Source organism: Schistocerca americana, chromosome 11, assembly GCF_021461395.2.
Source record: "Schistocerca americana isolate TAMUIC-IGC-003095 chromosome 11, iqSchAmer2.1, whole genome shotgun sequence".
In the NCBI taxonomy this organism is placed as follows: Eukaryota; Metazoa; Arthropoda; class Insecta; order Orthoptera; family Acrididae; genus Schistocerca; species Schistocerca americana.
This window is the reverse complement of record NC_060129.1, coordinates 194,426,911-194,448,972: the sequence shown is the minus strand read 5'-3', so window position 1 is coordinate 194,448,972 and position 22,062 is coordinate 194,426,911. Positions and strand designations below refer to the sequence as shown.

Genomic DNA, 22,062 nt, shown 5'->3' with positions numbered 1-22,062 from the left:
TAAGTTTCACGCAAACAAGTGAAAAATACGTGAGAACAAAAAGGGGTATTAACACAAGACAGGTCCCACATTATATAAGTATTATGAATGACAACACAATTATATACATTGCCATCACCTACATCATAAGACAAATTTTCAAAATCTTTGCCGCACTTTTACCTACATCATCTGAAGTCGGTATGTCATCAGCAAGGCGTGTGGGGAGGGCGGGATGAGGGTGAGCTTGTCTACAAATAGTGTACACTGAGTTCAATGTGCTGCAGAATGACTGGAAACCTATACACAAAATGGCAACTAATGCACAACATAGTTAGTTTAACATGGATGCGTCCATAACTTCCATTAAAATGGTTGTTTCCATTAATGGCCACCAAAATTATTTTACTTTTTATTTATTGTGATGGCAACTGCTGGCAAGATCCATCTTCTGCACGTCCATTTTGTGAACCTACTGTCAAAGCAGCTCTTACCCTGAAATGTACTCAAAAATTAAATTTAAAGAATTCCTATTTAGTTACACTGAACAGGTCCTTTTAACAATAATGTCGATGAGAAACTGCAGAATAGCCAGGATTAGAGATGACTCCCTGTGTCTATATTTCTGGCATACTGTCAGATTGCACCTGAAATATTACATAACACAATTAATTGTAAGATATTAATTTCTCCCACCACCACTCAACATTCTTACACTGAAAATCCTTAAGCAATCTGAAATAAATCACCATTATTATAGAAAGTACAGATTATAGTAGATGCAACTGACATTGTATCTGACAGCAAATAGCTGAAGCAGATATGCATGTACCTCATCTTCAAGGAACACCTTAAACATGTAACAGAATGCTCTGCTCGAAATAAATTTTGAAAAGTTTGATCTCAAAAAAGGTCAAAAAATGGTATATTTTATGAACATAAAAATAAACACACACACACACACACACACTCACACACTCTCAGAGTGAACTTTTTCCTCTTACAAGTTTTTGCTACCTGTCATGAAACTGGGACATTATGTACATGTTAAATTAGGAATTAATATTATTTTTTAAAAATTATGTACAAATTATCAGCCACACACCATCTGTATGTTATTTGTCAGCCACAGAAAAGTCTAGCCCATTTAAGCAAATACAACAATTTCTTTTTTTTTTAATGTAGCATTTCATTCAGTAATGATATCACCCATTCGACAATAATTACCCTGATCAAATATTTTTGCTGAAATTTTCAGGTGTCACATCCGATATTGTTAGTAAAATCTGACAATAATTTGACCAAGCATCTGTTCATCCTCAATGATAATGACAGTGCTTGTAATTTGATATGCACTTGTGAAACCATGTAAGCAGCCAGACAAAATGGATATGCTGTTGGAACTCTTTTGTCCAAGACTGGAAAATTTCTACACAAAATCGAGTTTGCACGGAGGACGACGAGCACCTCAACTGTTATCAACAGGGGTGTCCACATCTACACATCTGGCGACTAGCATACACACTGTATATCACCTAAAATGAAAAAAAAAATCACATGGAGCAGGTAGGGGAATGCAAGAAGATGACTAAACAATCCATTATTTTGAGCCTTCTGGTGTTTTGGCCTAGTTTATGCTGTCAGCTAGGGGGTTCCCAAACTAAAATCATTTCTCGAAACATCACGCTCCGTACATTTCCACAGCAAACAGCCCTCTCTTGGAGACTTGCATAGTCAACATCATTGCACTATGAAGACAGTCTCTTTGATTTGTCACAAATCCCTAAAATTCGGTTATATCATCCTACACAATGCCTGAAAATCACAGCTATTTACTGCACCAGAAAAGCCTAAAACACAACAATAATAAAATTTTGAACGACACTTTGAAAACAGATTAAGGTCACTGGTGTCTATTAGCAATTGAGAGAATACTGGGCCATAGTATGTGCTGGAATGGTCTCATACATTATATACCAGTGCCACCAAAATCAGAAACCTGGTACAATTACAGGTCTGCATCATATTTTGGATTATCGAGACAGTCAAAGTCTATATAAAAAAAAAAGGACCCGATGGCACAGATGTATTTGCTTATGGAAAAGATTTTTCCTCACCATGTCAATTAATCATATAATGGTAAGTAATTTGACAGTAACCAAAATTACCAGTATCCGTGTCACATACTAATGAAGCAGTACATTATTAACAATAGTTTATTTCATGGTTTAAAGCATTATAGCAGATATTAATATGGTTTGTTTGCAATAGAAATCACACAACACGCAATGCTAATAAAAAGAAATGGCTCACAGCACAACAGAGACACCCAGCAAAAATGTAAACAAAAGTGCAACGCCTGCAGCACACTGAATGCATCAAGCTTTGCTCTTGAGCGGCTAGCAACATTGTGGATGGGACAGGAAAACAAAGTGGTCAACGGGTTGCTAGAGAAACCAGTAGCTATTTGTAAGTGGACGGAGTATTCACTCCGTGTGCCTCACATAAATGTATTTTGAGTCTGGCGTCAAGTTAATCCGTGAGAATGGAACTGTACTCAGTAAAAATACACAATTATCAGTCCGAATACCTTACCTGATAATGTACAGCCGCGATTCCGTGTTAGCGTCACACTATTATGACTTCTTACTCTTTCACACAAGTTCCAATGAAGAAGGAACAGTGGTGGTGGGAGTTTAGTTAACGTATCTTACACTAAGCACCTCAGAATTACTCAATAATTGATTAGACAGTACAACAAGGAGAATTCATAATGATCTGCAATACTGTAGATGCCTTTCACACTATCCAATCAAAAGTATTCAGACATCACTACATAATGCATTTATATGGATACTCTGAAAATCACACTCAAGTGCCTGGCAGAGGGTTCATCGAACTACCTTTACAATAATTCTCTATTATCCAATCTCGAACAGTGTGCAGAAAAAAACCGACATCTATATCTTTACGTGTCAGCTCTGATTATCCTTATTTTATTATGATCACCATTTCTCCATACGTAGGTCAGCATCGACAAAACATTTTCGAATTCAGAGGAGAGACCTGATGATTTAAATTTCATGAGAAAATTCCGCCACAGGGAAAAATGCCTCTGTTTTAATGATACCGACCCCAAATCCTATATCGTGTCAGTGACACTCTCTGATCTGTTTTGCGAAAATACAAAATGTGCTGTTCTTCTTTGAACTTCCGCAATGTACTCTGTTAATCCTATCTGGTAAGGATCCGAGACCTGTGCAGCAAGGCAGACAAGCACAGTGTAGGCAGTCTCTTTAGTAGATCTGTTACATTTTCTAATTGTTCTGCCAATAGAAAGCAGTCCTTGGTTTGCCTTCAGCACAACATGTTCTATGTGTTCTTTCCAATTTAAGTTATTCATAATTGTAATTCCTAGGCATTTAGTTGAATTTACAGCCTTCAGATTTGGCCGATTTATCGTGGAACCGATGTTTAACGGACTCCTTTTAGCACTCGTGTGCACAACTTCGCACTTTTCATTATTTGGGGTCACCTGCCAATTTTTCCACCATACAGATATCATTTCTAACTCATTTTACAATTTTTTAAATGTTCTGATGAGTTTACTAGATGATAAATGACAGCATCACTTGCAAACAACCTAAGACGGCTGCTCAGATTGTCTCCTACATCTCTTAATAGATAAGGAACAGCAAAGGGCCTATAACATCACTTTGGGTAACGCCAGAAATCACTTCCGTTTTACTCAATGAGTTTCCGTCAACTACAATGAACTGTGACATCTCTGATAGGAAATCACAAATGAAGTTACATAACTGAGAAGATATTCCGCAAGCACGCAATTTGATTACGAGCCACTTGTGTGGTACAGCGCCAAAAGCCTTCTGGAAATCTAGAAATAAGGAACCAATTTGAAATCCCTGATCAATAGCACTCAACATTTCGTGTGAGTAAAGAGCTAGTTGTGTTTCACACGAACGATGTTTTCTACATCCGTATCGGCTGTGTGTCAACAGACCGTTCTCCTCTAGGTAAATCATAATATTCGAACACAATATACGTTCCAAATCCTGCCACATATTGACGTTAATGATACAGGCCCATAATTTAGTGTATCACTCCTACTACCTTTCTCGAATATCGGTGTGACCTGTGCAACTTTCCAGTCCTCGCGTACGGATCATTCGTCACACGAGTATGTGTTGCGACAGGTGGACCGACTGGTATTAAAGGAGTTGGGGAGTACTGTGTTGGTAGCAGAAAAACAAGATCAGCAGACTGGGTCGGTTCGGATAACTCAGTCACTTTGAATACGGGCTATCATCGGATGTCATCTGAGTAACAAATCCATCGGGGACATTTGAGCCCTTCTAAAGCTGCCCAAATCATCTGTCAGTGATAAGACTGGAGAAACACTGAGGTATAGCCACAGGTAAGCCGAGTCCGAGCAGACCTCACGTAGTGACGGACAGGACCTGTCCAGCACTCTAGAGGGTGTTCGTATAAAATTGAAATCAACGAAAGGAATCACTAGGGAGCTCCAAAGAGCTACATCAGTTCAGCTGATGCAATCACTGGTGCGTAGGGTGTTAAAAAGAACAGGTTACGACCATCGAGCAGCTCCTTATAACTCGCACACTTCTGTACTCGATGCTAAGTGACACTCGATGCGGCGTAAAGAGCGACATCACTCGAGAGTGGCCGACTCGAAACGAACGACCGGGGGAGGTGTATCGTGTTATAGCCTGTGGCAAACTGATGGAATGGTTTTGGTTTGACAAATGGCTGGAGAGTGTTGCTCACCTCGATCTGTAGCGTCAGCAGTGAAGCACAAAGGAGGTGACGTTGCAGTACGAGATCGGTGGAGGTAGTTGTCAAAATCTTGAGCAATTTGACTCGAGAGACTTGATAATAAACTCTTATCTACCATCTTTTCAATAGCATTTCTGCTTCACTACGGTACGTTTCTAAACACATCTTCATCACCAGGGCTTAAGCTGGAGATTGAAGGACCATCACTGTGATGTCAGTACAGCAAAAATGTGTACCTATGAATTTTGCTGATTTTTGGTGTATATCTGACATCACAGTGAGATAAATTCCAAGCATTATTCACAATATTGTACGTGACTGCAGGAGAGTAGCGCGGTCCGATAAGTGACGATTTTACTTTTCAGACGATGTGACGTGTCGAGTGCACGGATCGCCCAGTGAGGCGTTTAACCTGCAGTCAGTGGGTGGTGCAGTTCAGGCTGGAGGACGTTCTGTAATGTTTTGGAGACGTTTTCTGTATCACGACTTGGGCCCGCTCATTCAGTTTACGGTAAGTGTAAACCGGGATGTTTACTTCGACAGTTTTGGCAACCGAATCTTGCCATTCTTTCTACGTCTTCACGATCTACCGTATTCCGAGACGGCAACTGCTCTGATCAGAATGCTGCAAGTATACATTCCTGATTTGACTAACACTGAGGAACCTTATCTCACCTCCGCTGGTTACTAATTCACCTAGGTGTACTGTCATAATACGTGTCTGGGACTAAGTCTAACAGCAGGTGAGACGTAGCAGTCATTACACCCCACATTCCGTAGCTGTACACGACCCGATCTTCAATCGGTAGCTCCAGCTAGACACAGCATACTGGAAGAAACTTTTCGATTCTCGTCCTAGTCGAAATGAGGCCATTATCAAAAATAGAGGTGGTGGTACGCAGTATTAGTGTGACGGCTCTCGAAGAGTGGACATCTTTTTTGTCAGTGTGCTTACGTAAGAGGCAAACATGTTAACTGGTTTCTCCAGCTCCACGTGACCACAGAGGATGTGCCGAAATATCAGAGACCGGGAATCGGGGACAGGGGCCATCTCGCTGACCTACCTGCAGTGAAGCCGGTAACAGTTCGATCTTCCACGGTAGGGCGCGGTGACGTCACGTCGTTATCGCAGTCCAACTCGTCCAGACCGCGCGGGCAGTCCGCGCGACCGTCGCAGACCAGCTCTATCGGAATACAGCTGCCGTCCGAGCAGGTGAAGTCGGTTCCCGGGCACGGAGCGACTTCTTCAGGTGGAAGCGTGGCTGGGTGTGCGAGGTAGGGTGCGGGGCCATGTTAGCTTTAGTCAGACACCAGATACAGCCAAAGGCAAGCTTGCAGTGAGGGCATTATGTCTGCTGAATGCATAGGGTGACAGATGTGACAACTTTTGGTGTGGAATTGGTAGAAACCGTCCATCAGTATGGGGGTCAACAGCCTTTTCAATACAGCACAACATTAAGTTACTCCTGCAGAAAAAGAAAGATGAGTGCTCATGGTGGCTGTTGGGAGTGTCTAACATTACTGTAACTTTACAGGTGGAGATGGCAACACAGCATCACAGAGGATGTGCATGTGCAGCTTATCACCATCTTCCAGACTCTCGAGAAATGTCAAATCATTGGTGACATTGTTAAGGAACAACGGCAATCATACTTAAATCTGTGTGTGTATGTGTGTGTGTGTGTGTATGTGTGTGTGTGTGTGAGGGGGATTTCCTCCCAAGCCCCTGGACCGATTTCAACCAAATTTAGCACAGAAACAGCAAGCCTTACGAGTATCATCACTATGGGATTATAAATGGGCAAAAGCATGTTTTTTTCCAGCCCCACAGGCTATGTTGGGCAACAGCTGTGTTGTGTGGATCTGCTTTGTCAACTTGCTTTGCTATGCAGCCCCATGGCAGGGGCAACAAACAGTTTTACACGTACAATGAAGGCTTTCATGACTGGATGGTACTGTTGTTGAGGATTCTTCCGGGTAATATGGCCGTGGTCAATGGAATTCTTCTATTCCTAACGTTTTGTCCAATACTACATTGGACATCCTCAGAGGTATGGCTGGTCCTGTCGAGTCCTGCCGACTGATGAGTCAGGAGTCGGAGAGCGGCCTAAATACTGAGGAAAGTGGGCGTGGTCTAGCTTGCACGTAGTATCAGAGAGAAAACTAGTCAAAGTTAAAATGTAACTATCGATAATAGTCCGTCATAGATAAACATCACTTATCGATTCTGTGACGCCACTGTCCTCATCTCGCTTAATTTCAAGGCCTCTTCTTTTCTATTAAAATTATCTTCATGTTTATAAATTTCAATAGCCTCCCTATACAGTTGTGGATAATAGTTCATGGTAGCACTTAAAACTGTAGTTTCAGACCATGTAGTTAAGTTTTCACGTAAGGCTGGGAGCAAAGAGAGAGAGGATGATGCACAGAGAGAGGAGGGATGAAGAGATGCATAGGGAGAGAGGTGGAAGGATAATATGGACAGAGCAGGTGATGAACAGAGAGATGGATATAGAGGCAGAGGGTCGAGGAGTAGATGGGCAGAGAGAGACGGAGAAGATGGGTAGAGAGTGGGGAGGTGACAGGAAGAGGAGGAGATTGGCAGGGACAGGGAAGAAGATGGACAGTGAGGGGGAGGAAGGGGAGATGCAGGAAGCACATGGAGGGGGCATAGGAGTAGTTAGCAGGTGTAAAAAGGAGAGAGGGAGAAGGAGAGACACAGAAAGAGTGACGAGGCTGTGGTAAGGGAGATGGGGCAGGAAGATAAGAGAGGGGCACAGAAGTTGATCAGAGAGAGAGAATGAAGGAGGAGATGAAGAGATAGAATAGATGGGCAGACAGAGAACACAGGGTGAGGTGAACTGAGAGACTGAGGGAGAAGTAGGTGGATGCAAGAGAGAGGGGAAGGGGAGATGTGTTTAGCATATATGTCAAACACAAACACAGGCAAAGCCGTGGGGGAAAGGTTAGTATTTTAGTAAAAAGCAATCCAGATAGCAATACATATTTATTTTTTAATTCTGGTTACCAGTTTTGGCCTAAAGACCATCCTCAGGCCAAGGATCCAGACGATATGACGAGCTGGTATATAGAGCGACGTGTGCTACCGAGTGGTGTCTTGACGTAAATGAACAGTTCGTCACAGGTACCAGTTGTTATTATACAGCTGCCCCACGCACCGGCTCTTCGCATCGTACGGAGTCTCGGTAATAATATATACAGGCCATAACTGGTAACCAGAGTGAAAAATAGAAATTTATTGCTATGTGTACCACTTTTTATTAAACTTGAATCGCTGGCACGAGGGACGTGTGAGCATCGTACCAACTGACAGCAAAGACAGTAGTTACGTGACTGCTGATGTGGTCACAGGACAAGGGTGTGGTAACAAGAGTAGGCACAGGTCCTTGCAGGAGGACTCCATCACCAGAAGATCACAGGATTGTTCAACTGGCTCACGAGTAGCATCACTGTGAGGCTATAAAATCCTAGCTCTGATAGGAGCAAAGATGAGGTCAAAAGCTTGTTTTTTCCAGCCCCAGCTGAATAGGCAGATGACAACAGCTGAAATCTGGGTAGGGGTTACAGGCAGACTGTCACCGTGAACCACCGGGAAGAGATTACTGGAAACTGGGATAAGCTCACCAGTTGCCAAGTGTCATTTACTGCCAATACTATACCACAGGCAGCAAACGGGTTACTGCACGGCATTCTGTGGTGTTCAGCAAGTCTCGATTCTGCCCTCGGCTGTCGGATCGATCCTGACGCATCTGTAGACGATCTGGTGAAAGGTCACAGAGAGTAGTTACTCTTGATACCCGTACCTCTCCAAATCCTGGAATCACGGCGTGGGCAGGTAACGGATATGACAACAGGACTGATTTGATAATCACTGAAGAAAGGCCAAATGCACGCCAGTATTCGAGAATATTAAACCCTGTTGTCGTACCCTTGACGTCCGGGACACAAATGGCATATTCCTGCGGAACCCCACCTTGCAGCCGACACCACAAATTCCTCGAGAAATATACAGACCCCCGATGGGCCTACGCTTATTCAGAGACTTTAGTCTGATTCGAGATCCCATATCCCATTCTGATGATGTTGTTTTGCTTCATATTGTATTTTAGGGACACATGTCCGCCTCTGCAGCGCAGCGGTAGGGCTACCACCTAACATGCAAGAGGGCCCGGGTTCAATTCCCGGCAGGGGACTGGGTGCCCTTTGTCCATTTTCATCATCGATGACACACAAGTCGCCGAAGTGGCGTCAACTAAAAAGCCTTGCAATACGGCGGCTGAACCCCGAAGGGGATAACCCGGCCAATACGTGCCGTACGATCATTTCATTTTAATTTTTAGGGACACATTTTGTACCATACTTAATTATATAGTAAAAGAGTTATAGATGTTTGCTAAAGAGTATATTAATTGTGAAACACAATATTGTTGCTCGTAGGACAGTTGTATTTTGTATGAAATGTAGTAGTAATTTCAGGAAATAACGGTGTGACTGTACGATAAAACTAACAAAAATTCAAAATTTGTCTCGTGTCCCCCGGATGTTGATGGCAAAGTGGCTGCCTAGCAATTTTTTATTAAATAAATAAAAAAGTAGCTTCCTTCTGCAGACACAGTGCCCCCACTGACAATTAGGTGTAGCATTTCAAAAGAGAGCAGCGCAGAAACAGCAGCAGTGCAGTAACGACAACACCGCAGACGACACAGACAGAGGCTCAGCGTGGCAGTCGAAGCAGCGTGACCGACAACCGCAGAGACACCTAGAGGCAGCCCCGAGCCCGGTCTCGTGTGGGCGGGACTCGGCAGACACCACAGAGAGAAAGCGAGCTGCGAGCCTCGCCATCCAGAAGTCGAACGAAATGCTGCCCGAGGGACTATTCCTTCTCACCCTGCCTCGGCACTGTCATCATCGAATGCTACATCACCATTTTCTTGCATCATATTTTCAGATTTCCGCTTCAGACGTGTTGAAGGTTATGCCCCGTCATGCAGAAGCCACAAAACTTGCTGTATAGTACAATCTACTCGCCAGACAAAATATTAGTCGTATCTCTGAAAGAGCAAACTTTGGAGCACTGTAGATTGTATTGAACTGGTACCAGGCGGTGTTGTGAGCCTCCACTACTGACATAAGTCAGGGCAGAGAAGTGATGCATACGCGCGACTGTCAGTTGTACGGTACCGGCACGGTAAGGCGGGTCAACGTAAGGACACGGCAGAAAGGAGCTATCGTGTTCAGATGTGTTGAAAACAATACTGCGTATAAAGTCACCAGGTTTTTTGGTGTATCAGTGCGAACTCTCCGACTTGTCTACAAGGAATGGTGCACAGTTCGCAGTTGTAACTTGGGGAATAAACGTGGTCGTAAAAATATCCCAACTGACAGGGATCAGAGACGAGAGCCCACATCTTGACAGTGACAGTTTGTTTCAAACCTGGCAGGATATCCCACTGTTAGTGAATGCAGGTCCATCTTGACAAGTTTTTGAGTGAGCAAGTTTCTGGGTGAGCATTGTGAACAGAACTCTGTGAAAAGGATTTCTGTAGTCGGATGTCTCACAAAAGGCCGTTGCTCACACTGTTACGTCTCTTACGGGCCAAACAGCGCAGAAACTGGATAGTGTGAGGCGTGTCTGAAAAATAAGTACCATTTTGGAAACAAACTCATAAAAACTTTTTTTTCAAACCAAATTTTTTTTTTTTTATTTAAACAATTTTTCTACATTGTTACCACAATTGTTCAGACATCTGTTGCAGCAGGAAACCAATTTTTCTATGCCCTCTTCACAGAAAAATGCCGCCAGTGAAGATAGTCATTGCCAAACACAGGTTTTTGCTTCATCATCGCTGTCAAAGCGCCTTCCTCCAAAATCCCACTTCAAGTTTGAGAACGAATGATAGTCAGAATGTGCGAGATTGGGACTGTACGGTAGCTGATCAAAATGCTCCCAATAGAATTTTTGAATAAGTTTTGAGTGAACGCCAGCAGAATGGAGACACGCGTTGTTGTGAAGCAACACAGTGTCTCCACTGAGCATTCCATGCCTCCTGTTTTGAATTGCGCACCAAAGTTTTTACATTGTTTCACAGTATTGTATCGCACTGACAGTTTCAGCTCTGGAACGGAACTCGACAAGAAGAAAATGATGAACAAAATGGTGTTTAGGAGTGGCTGTCTTCACTGGTGGGATTTTTCTATGAAGAGGGCATAGCACAACAACGATAAATGTCTCAACAATGATAGCAACTATGCAGAAAATAGTTCAAGAAATGCTCTTTCTTGTAAAAATAAATTTTGATTTGAGAAAACTCTTTTTATGTTACTTACTTTCCAGACATGCCTCGCAACTGATTGGAGGCATTTAGTGTGGTCCGACGAGTTGCGATGTTTCACTTTTCTAAGGGTGTGACGTGTCGAGTGGACCGACAGCCCAATGACGCATTTAACTCTCAGTATGTAGACGGAACAGTTGTGGTCACACGTGTTTTTGTGTTGTTTTGTGTGTGTTTTCCATACTGTGACCTGGGCCCACTCATTCACTTTCCAGTGCTTATGAATCAGAATGTTTATAAAAGCATTTGCAAGAGGAAATGATGCCCTTTCTTCAACATCTTACTGATGGGTACACCGGGGACACCTTGTCTTCCAAGGAGACAATTACCACGTCCCCAGAGACGCAACCGTACGTTCCCAGTCTGACCGACTATTGCACCTCAACTCGTCCGATCTTAACCCTCGTGGGAAATGTGCGGAGCTATTTGTGACAGGAGATGCAATATACCAATAGAAATCCCCGCAATCTGGTAATTCTACAGGGTCTATCCATCAATAAGTAGCTTCAGTGATGTACAGCACGTCCTTCATCAAATTGAGGCCGTTGTCAAGTCAATACGGTAAGCTACACGGTATTAGTGTCACGTCTCACTGCGGTTACTAATTTTTTGTCCGGTGTGCTTATAAAGTAACCTCAATAACGGGAAGCACTTTAAGCATTAACGGCAGCATACGACTCAAAATTCTGGACGGCAAGTGCATTCCAGCAGTTTACACAGCCACAACACGGCCACCAGAAATAACAAAAGAAATAGCACAGCTCTTGACAATAACAAAAGAAATTCAAAGCTTAACACTGAACACAGCTAGCAATAAACACAGTAACATTATTATAAACAAACATATATTCTATCTTAACATAGTAGGGCTGAAACATACGACTTACCTCAGCAGTAGAAAGGACAGGCTGGACACGTACACGAGTAGACGGGAGTAAAGCGTGTGGAAAGGCTTACGACAAAAGTGCGACCACAACCGAAGCATGCGGGTGAGCACTCAGAAAAGACAAAACAGTGTGACGTACCAATTTCCGCACACTGGCGACCACCGGAGAGTGGCAAGCACAGAGGCAACAGTGGCAAGTGACCGGGGACGTTACGTTCAGCTACGAGACACAGCACATCGACACACAGATATTTACAATTTCAACAATGTTGGGCAGTAGAAACTGGTTTAAGAGTGCATCCCACATTTCTAATAAGTGAATGCTCTTTAGATGTCCTTCGCTTCCTTAACAATGAGGAGATTCTACTGCATACGTCACTCGTAAATACATTGCTGTGCAAAACTTAAGGACAAAAGTAACTTTCCCGTAATGTGTCAGTGCCGAGTAACACTGCTCGATGAAACTTGAACTGTACACAGAAAGAACTGCTACAGTATAATATTAAATTTAATGACAAACAATTTTTTGTTATCTTTGATTATTCTGACTGGAATCGAGCCAGAATCAGTGAAAGTGTCAGGTTCTGGATAAAACTGCAATTCCATTACCGAACATTGGTTTTTCAATTGTGCAACATTCCTTATAATTTGGAGACAAATAAAAGGAAAAAAGTTACTGAATTTGTGCTTTCTGCAGAGCTATTACACCCTGTAAATAACCAGGCAGCATGGCAGATACAGATCAGTTGAGAATTTACTCTTCTTTAAAACAAATTAATCCCCACAGTTACACATATCAGGAAGGCGTACACTTGTTTGACACCCAAAGAAAACAAACTGAATACTCATTAGTGCCAGAAAAAGAAAACTAATAGTCACCAACTGAGTACTATGTGAAATGCTTTAAGTGATAAGAAGGATGTTTTCCACTGTGGAGACGGGAAAAGAAAAAGGGGAAAACTACTCCAAGAATAGTTGTGGACACATAACACAGAGATTGAAGATACCCACTGATTTTTTGGAACAATTTAAAAAAAAATCAATTTTAGAAGATATTATGGCAACACAATATGAACAGCAAGAAAGAAAGAAATCCACATGAAAGTCTGGAGGGCCACAGAGGTATAAACCACAAACAGAAAAAGCCAGCGTCCGTTCTTGAGGACATTAATGTTCCATTTGCTAGATTTCCCACATAAGTTTGTTGTGCAGGGACATCTTATAGGAAAGAAATTAAAAAAATAAGAGAGAGGGAAAGAGTTACAAGAGAGGGTTTACAAACAAACAAAACCTACAAAGACGCATTTATCTTATACTGAGTGAGACACTGTTTTATCTACAATACAACCCCAGAAATTTAAAATGGCATAGCAGGAAAGTTGATCAAAAGATTCTGACACAAAAAACCGTACTCAATAAGATGCGGATGACATTTCCAGAAGCTTAAAAAGATGTCATTACAACAAAGTTTACGTAATTCTATTTTAATCTCTTTAAAAAAAATGTTAACAGTGCAGCCTTTTGAGGCAGGTATTTACACCATTGGCGACTCTTCTATTATGATCTAAGGTACACTTCTGAACCTAACATTTCATCTCCTGATATTGGAGAGATCTTCGGAGGCTATAAGTTTGTCTTAAAAACATGAACAAGATCATCAAGCCAAACTGTTTATCGGAAACTGCACAATAGTCAGGTTGTGATGTCGGATTGTGGAGTCACATTCAACATGTATTATGGAGCTTATACAGCAGAAGTGTTGACTTACTTGCTTTACATGACACTAAGGCTGACATCTGATAGCAATCTTCCTCCTTTGTTTTTGGAGTTGTTCTCATGTTTGTGAGTATCTACTGGTTCTCCGCACATGCTAGCAAAATAATGATTGGGCCAAGACCAGGGAACTACCAAATTTGATTCTCCGATACTAAACTCCGACAATACAATTTCACTTCCTCCAAATCGACAATCTGCTATACTCGGATTCTGAGAAAACAATCTGGCAATGTTTGATTCTGACATTACAACTTAGCGGCTTCCAAGTGTGGCATTACCACTTTGCAGTCTCCAACTCCAAAATTACAGTTTTGTTTCCTCCAGTACTGACATTAAAATTTCACTGCCTACAGCACCAATACTACAATTTCACTGCCTCTGACATTACGGTTTCACAGCCTCTTATTCCAACATTTTAATTTTGCAGTCTCCAACTCTGAAACTGCAATTTTGCTTCCTCCGACTTTGACAACGTAATTTTGTTTCCTCCAGCTCCGACATTACAATTTTGCTTTCTCTGATCTGATATCGCAATTCTGTTTCCTCTGACTCCCACACTTCATTTTCACTTCATCTGTCTCTGACACTGCAATTTCACTTCCTCCAACTTTAACGTTACAATTTTGCTTCCTCTGACACTGCAATTTTGTTTCCTCTGACTCTGACAAGACAATTTTGCTCCCTCTGACTCCGAGACTTCCTCTGACTCGAAAATTGCAATTTTGCTCCTTCAATTCTGCCATTACAATGGCTCTGACATCACAATTTCACTTCCTCAGACTGACACAACAATTTTGCTTCCTCTAACATTGAAACTGCAACTCTGCCTCCTTCGACTACAACAATGCAGTCTCCCTTCCTCCAACTCCGACATCACAATTTCGTAATCTCTGACTTTGAATCTAGAATTTTGTATCCTCTGAACCCTACAGTACTGTTACATAATATCCGAATCAGACACTAGTTTCATAAGCTCTGATTCTGACACTACAATTCTGTAACCTTCAAATGTGACCATACAATTCCATAATCTCCGGCTCCGATATTTCAATTTCACAGCCTCCAACTCTGACACTACAATTCGTCAACTTCGACTCGGTTACTACAATATCATAACCTCTGACTCGGGTACTACAATTTTGCTGCCTCCAACTAGCAAACTACAAGTTCACAACTTCCGATTCAGTTACTGCAGTTTTGTATCTCATAACTCTGAAGTATCATTTTATAATCTCTGACTCTAACATTATAATTTTGCGATCTCTGAAAATGACATTACAATTTCATAACTTCCAGCTCTGAAACAAACTATTTTGTGCCCTCTATGTCAAAATAGCTCACAGCCTCCAACTCCGATTAAACACCTGAACAGACTCCTACTCGACAACATAAACGGGCAGTCACTGACACTGTCCGATCCCTAGTCTTCGGGCAGAGCCCGAGCTGGAGGCTAGGTGACATACGAGGGGGAGTTCCCCGTCTGTGTGCTGTGTCCGGCCTCTGGCAAGGGGGCGGGGGCTACGTACCTGTGTACCTGTTCGGTTTGCAGCAGGTGGGGGGCGGCAGCAGGCAGGTGCGGTGGCACACGTGGACGACGCAGCCCAGAGTCGTGACGCACTGCCAGTTGACGGGCGGCACGGGATGGCAGGGCGGCGGGGGCGGTGCGGCCGGCACCCGCGACCCTCCCAGCAGCAGCTCTGTCCCACAGGCAGTCAGGGCGGCTAGCGGCGTGGCGAGCGGTGGGCGGCAGAACCGAACCGGCACGGCGGGGAGGGAGGGGGAAGTCTGAGCTCACTGACGCCACATACTCAGCTGTGTGGCCAGTTTGTAATGAAGTTCCAATGGCACAGTGTTTCTGTCCCTCTGCAGATTTAAACTGAGCTACACTACCAGACACTTAAATTTCGACACCGGCAAGTTCAGAAAATGACAAAATTATACTTATTGTGTGTACAAAGTATAGCAGGAAGAACAGCAAAATATCTGAGGGCACAGAAGGTACGGTATGTACACGGTCGGGCCACATTACTGTGACCATCTCCTACGCTCGACATCAACACGTAATAACCACTCGTAGACGGCAGTGGAGGGTACGTACAGTGTGACGAGGGGACGCAGTGCAGTCGGCATCGTAATGAGGGAACGGAGTGACTTACGTGTCACGAAAATAGCACGATCGTAGGCTTTCGAGCCGACGGTGGAAACAGTTCCGAAACTGCTAAGTTTGTAAACTGGTTGTGTGCTGCTGTAGTTAAAGCATACCACACGTGGCAAAATTGCGCACCCAAAACTAGTGCCGAGGCAACTGCGATACGTCACGGGCCACACACGGTGGGCAAACGACATCTGCGGAGGTGTGTACGGGCAGAGAGGCGTGCAACTGATGAGCAACTGACTGTCCAGATGAACAGAGGGGATACTAAGTGTGTCCGCAATGACTGTTCAGTGGCTGTTGCTACTTACAGGCCTAAGCACCAAGTGCACGGTTCGTGTTTATCAGCAATAAAGGCTGCAATTTGCACAGCAGTACCACAACTGGATACCTACCGATCTATCAGATGAATCATATTTCACCCTCTATCTGACAGATGACTATAGATGCAATAATTGTCAGAACGGTCCGGGCTGGGGAATATTTTCACGGCATTCCCTGGGTGACCTCATCTTTCTACAAGAGATAATGAATCGACACGAGTACGCATCTATCCTCGAGGACCGTGCCCACCCCCACACGCGGTTTGTTTTTCCTCAGCAAGAAGGCACCTACCAGCAGGTCAATGCGACGTGTCACAGCTCCCAGCGTACGTGCCTCGTTCGAAGAGCACCAGGGTCAGTTTACCGTACTCTTCTGACTTCCAGTCTCCCCAGCTTTAAACCTAATCAAGAATCTGTGAGAGCACCTCAATTGGGCTGCTCACGCCACGGCTCCTCAGCCGAGAAACCTAGTACAGATGGCCACAGTACTGGAGTTTTGGTACCTTCCAGAACCTCAATGACACTCTTCCTGCACTCCAGTACTGCAAAAGGTGGTTATTCAGGATTTTGACAGGTGCTAACATTAATGTGTGTGGACCGTGTAGTAGACAGAACAGCCTCCTAAGACAGACACAGCTACATCATTCTGTGCTGCTTCAGCTCTTACGCCAGACTTCATCGACCGCACAGTGGCTTGCGAGTGGCGGCGTGCCTCTGGTGAACGTGGTGGCCACCCTAGGCTGATGTAGTTCAGGACAGCAGGGGCAACGTGCGATCTCGTGTTATCTTGTCGAATGATAGTGCCGTGAAGTTACGGCACAGCCACCAGCCCTAACACATCAGAAATGTGACAGCTGCTGTCCAAATTAACAGCTGTGTGAAGCACATGTGATTGTGTTGTGTACCAAATGGCACCCCACACTATCAAGCCACATTCCAGGCCTGTACAATGATTTGTGACTGAGGCAGTCTGGCAGTATCTGTTCTCCTCAGAGTCTCCGTACACAGATAAATAAGGGGTGCACATAAAGTCCAGGAACACTTTCAATTATTTATTCCACAAGAACCAAACATTGTACAGATATTATACATATATCATTTTGAAGAGAAACCCTGTAAGTTTTTTTTTTCCATGCACATCACCATTTGCCAATAGTCAGTGCTAGTTGCAAACGTGGTGAGTTCAGATGCAGACTGAGTTTTCTGCATGTTCGAGTTCGGCAAAAACAAGTGTGCTACAGCTGTTGAACGAATGTTTAGAACCGAGTATGTTAAGAAGCTACCAACAAGGAAGGCCATTTACCACTGACACAGCAAATTCGTTACGACAGATTGCTTGTGCCTGGCAAAGAGACGCGGATGTCCCAATGTGAGTGAAGTGAATGAGGAGAACGTACGAGACACATTTGTAAGGAGTCCAAAGAAATCGGTGTGCTGTGCATCCCGTGAACTCGAAATGGCTCCAACGACAGTGTGGAAAGTCCTGCGACAGAAGCTGTCTATGAAACCACTCGAGTTGGAGCTAGTGCAGGAGCTCAATGATGGCGGCAAAGACAAGCATTTTGAGTTTTGTTCGCAGTTGCAACAACTGAATACGTACGGGGACGGCATTGTCGATCGCTTAATTTTTAGCTACGATGCCACTTTTCACACTAATGGGAAAGTGAACAGGCGTAATTGTCGAATCTGGAGCGCAGAGCATCCACACGAATGCATTGAAATTGATTGTGATTCCCCAAAGGTAAATGTTTTTCGTGCCTCGTCACGTTGAAAACTGTACGGGCCATTCTTCTTTGCCAAGAGCACTGTCACTGGATATTCCTACTCAGACGTGTTCATCTTTCAGCAGGATGGGGCTCTACCCAATTTTCATCGTGAAGTTTGTGGATACCTGAACACGGGGCTGCCTCATCGACGGATCAGCCGTGCTACAGAAGGGGACAACTGTTTCATGAAATGGCCTCCCCAATAACTCTGTGTGACTTTTTTCTGTGGGGACACATTAAACATCTGGTGTATGTACCGCCTCTACCACTTGATGTAGCAGAGTTCTGGGAAAGAATACAGGAAGCGACTGCCACAGTCGACAATGCCATGCTGGGACTGGTACGGCAAGAATTCGATTACCATATTGACGTCTGCCACGTTACTCGTGGTTCGCATACCGAATGTTTGTAAGAAAAACTTTCAGAGTTTTTCTTCAAAATGCAATGTGTACGACATCTGTACAATGTTTAGTTCTTGTGCGATAAATAATTGAAAGTGTTCCCAGAGTTTTTCGTACACCCTGTAAGTCGTACACTCTCGGCAGTACCGAGATTCGTCTGAACTCAGGATGTGGTGCCACTCCTGTGCTGAGTGTTGCCACTGAGCACACCTCTGTCAGAATGTCTCGCTCTGCTGCCACATCGAGGAAAGGTGCCAGAACGGTCACCGTGCTGACAGTTCGTGGCACTCCGAATTACATCGCACTGTCCGTGTGGACACCTGTCCGGTTACAAACGAGCACACTTCCTGAAAGAACCCATGTGATGTAGCTGTACAATCCCGCACTGTCGAGTGAATGACGTGTCTACCCTCTCTGGCGCTAGTCGCATGGCATCATTGAGATTGTGAGTGCTGTTCAGTTTGGCCCTCCTGAACATGTGAATTCCACATTCATTAAACAGTTGTGGGAACAAATTGCAGCCTCAACAGCCCATAATCTTGCCACTACTGAATTCTGGCATGTTCTCGTAGATGTATCTTTACAATATGATCTCCTCACGAACAAATGACATTTCACGTATGATTTATATACGAGGAAGCCACTGTACAATCTTTCCTTAGACAGGGTGTCTCGCCTACGGGTTGTCAGGCACATTTTGTCTCATGTTTTGACAAATACTTACAATTTAGGTTTGCAATGTGAAGTTGCAGTCGGCCCTAACAAATACTTCCCATCAAGTCTATCATGCAACAACCAGTACTGACAGAAAGTGTCACTTATTTTCCCGTTATGAGCAAAACGAATTTTACATGCCCGTTCGACTGTGTGATCCCAATTTAGTTGGTTGGTTCGGTTGTTTGGGGGAGGAGACCAGAAAGCGAGTTCATCTGTCTCATCGGATTAGGGAAGGACGGGGAAGGAAGTCGGCCGTACCCTTCAAAGAAACTATCCCAGCATTTGCCTGGAGGGATTTAGGGAAATCACTGAAAACCTAAATCAGGATGGCTGGATGCGGGATTGAACTGTCGTCATCCTCCCAATTCAGTCTAGTGCAGTAATTTGTTTTATTGATATGCCTTAAAAGGAACAGTAAAACACAAAAAACAGCTAGTACACCAGCAGCGACAGCTCTGTCCTGGCTCGTTCTGACTGCTATCACCAAGTGTGGAGCGCTGCGCAGTAATTGCTGCTGGAATATTTCCCCTTGTGTTTTGCTGTCCCTGCTAACGCCTATCAATAAAACAAATATCACACGACACTAATATGGGACCACTCAATCCGATGGGGCCGTAAAATTCCACTTTACACGTAATTTTGCTCCTAGTGGGAAACAAACCGACACTTTCTGTCAACACTCGGTGTCATATGAAAGACTAGATGAGCAGTAGTTATTTGGGCTGGCCCTAGCTACACATTACAAAAACAGAATTGCAAATACCCGCCAAAAAAACAGAGAAAATGCACCTGGCGACTCTTAGGAGAGACACCACGTTTTACAGAATGTAAATGGCATTACTCTTACCTACACTGTGGGGTCGCACGGAAATATGAGTGCTTGCACGTCCGAGCAATTTTATAGCAGACAGTGTACTTTCTTTTATCCGGTCATCACTTACTAAACCGGCTTGATGACAAATTTTCCCTTCGACTGCTCTTTTTCCCTTCAACTTAATTATTCCTGGATACCACTGCAAGAGGACCATTAAGCTGTACCTCCTTCTGATACAGTTTGTCTGTAGACTGTTTGTCACCTATTGCCTCTAGTCTTTCTACATTTCATTCTGTGCCCACTCAATAAGTTTGGAACATTTTTGATAAACAATGCTCCACAGCAGTGATCTGCTGCACGGTTGCACTGTGACTAACACAATTTTATTTACTGCTAGTTTCACTCCATATGACCGTCTTCAGGTACAAAAGTGAAATCTCCGACCTGTATGTCAGCAGTATATTACCGTCATTGGCTGATTATAATCTATTAATAAGTTTCCACGTGTTCCACTCCAATACACTGACTGCATGTGCCTACACTATTCTGATGGTAGGTGGTTGTTTTAAATTCAGTTCATTGTAATTTTTCGATTAAGTGAACTGCTAGCTCAACAAACAGATTCATTTAGCAGCTGTTTTCAAAGTTGATTACGCTCAACAGTTGGCTCGCCAAAAGAATGTCACCTCTGTAAAGAGCTGATGCTTAATGCAATAACACTGTAGAGAAGGTACAAACTGTTACATCCGATGTTTTTTTAATAATTTAGAACAGATATTCTCTCCTGGCAAATTTCTTAAATGTTCTTCAACTGAGCCATGAGAACTGGAAAAGGGAGATGTCCAAAACACTGCATCTCTGTGATGTTCTTACTGGTTCCCACAGTGCGATTTGTCATTGAGCTCAAACGAGGAAAATATGGACACTGATGCCATGGAGGAATAGTGCTATCTGCTCACTTCTTACATGGAGGAGATATGTGTCTTGTCCATCAAATGCACAAGAGCCAGCCAAAATAAATGGGAGTCAACAAGTGTGTGTGTGTGTGTGTGTGTGTGTGTGTGTGTGTGTGTGTGCAGGGGGGGGGGGGGGGGGGGCAAAGGGGAAGATGCTACTTTATTGAAAATCAATGTGTCCACAGCTGTGTAATAATGAAAAGATTTATTCTTACAAATGGCAAAAAAACAGCAACCATCCTTAATAGTAATGCCATTATTAAAATAAATAGCTTTTTCTGTTTTTTGTTATGGTGAAAGTTTCTTGACGTAGCGGCCAAACAGAAAAATCCTAGATCACTTTCATGGGACTGTTCACTGCTTTTTGAAGAGCTTCATCTTCTTCCAATAAGCAAGACTGAAACTTTTCTGAACTTACTGGCAGTGTGTGTGAGAAATAGCTAAATTTTACTTTTTGTGATAATTTACTTTTAACAGGAAAGCTTAATTCTCATCCTCTAACATGGAGAAACAAGCTGAAGAGAACTGACCAGATGCCAAAGTTAGCCATTAACCAGACACACATTCAGGTGGTCTGGAAGTTCATGCATTTAAAAGAGTGGTAAAACAGCAACATATGATTAGTGTGAAACAGAAGTCAGACAGGGTAAACTGATGAGAATGAAAGGGCAGATAAACAGCGGATAGAAAATAAAAGAAATGTGATGTGAGGTGTAGATTATTTTTCTTTCTTTCTATCTGCATCTCCCCACTTCTCAAGCTGGCTTAGCTCCAGGCAAATGAAGTTTTGTTCTCAATCCTATGCAAAGACTGCATAGTTATTTAATGAGTTTTCATTGAATGTCAGATGATTTAAATTGTCAGCAAAGAATTTACAATCTCTCTGCAACTTCTTTTAAGTTTCAATTATTTGAATTTCAATTTTTACCAATGTTTTTTTATGAATGGCCAGAGATATTAAATGGGAATTAGATCTGGTATACAGAAATCTTGTCTCTCAGCAGATCGCACACAACCACTTCTTCCCAAAGGCAGCAGTGTCCACTAGCAGTCTTAGGCACTGCACACATAACTGGATTTTGGAAAGAGGAAGTAAGGAATTGAAACCATTGTTTTACCTCGAA

At 43.3% G+C, this 22,062-nt stretch overlaps 1 protein-coding gene across 1 annotated transcript in view; it reads right to left on the bottom strand.

Moving 5' to 3' along the window:
- The window catches only part of LOC124553582 (basement membrane-specific heparan sulfate proteoglycan core protein), a 799,417-nt gene that overhangs the window by 355,493 nt on the left and 421,862 nt on the right, over positions 1-22,062 (bottom strand). The window contains exon 14 of the mRNA XM_047127431.1: positions 5,859-6,056. Within this exon, the coding sequence (XP_046983387.1) occupies positions 5,859-6,056 (198 nt within the window). The remainder of the gene's footprint in view (positions 1-5,858; positions 6,057-22,062) is intronic.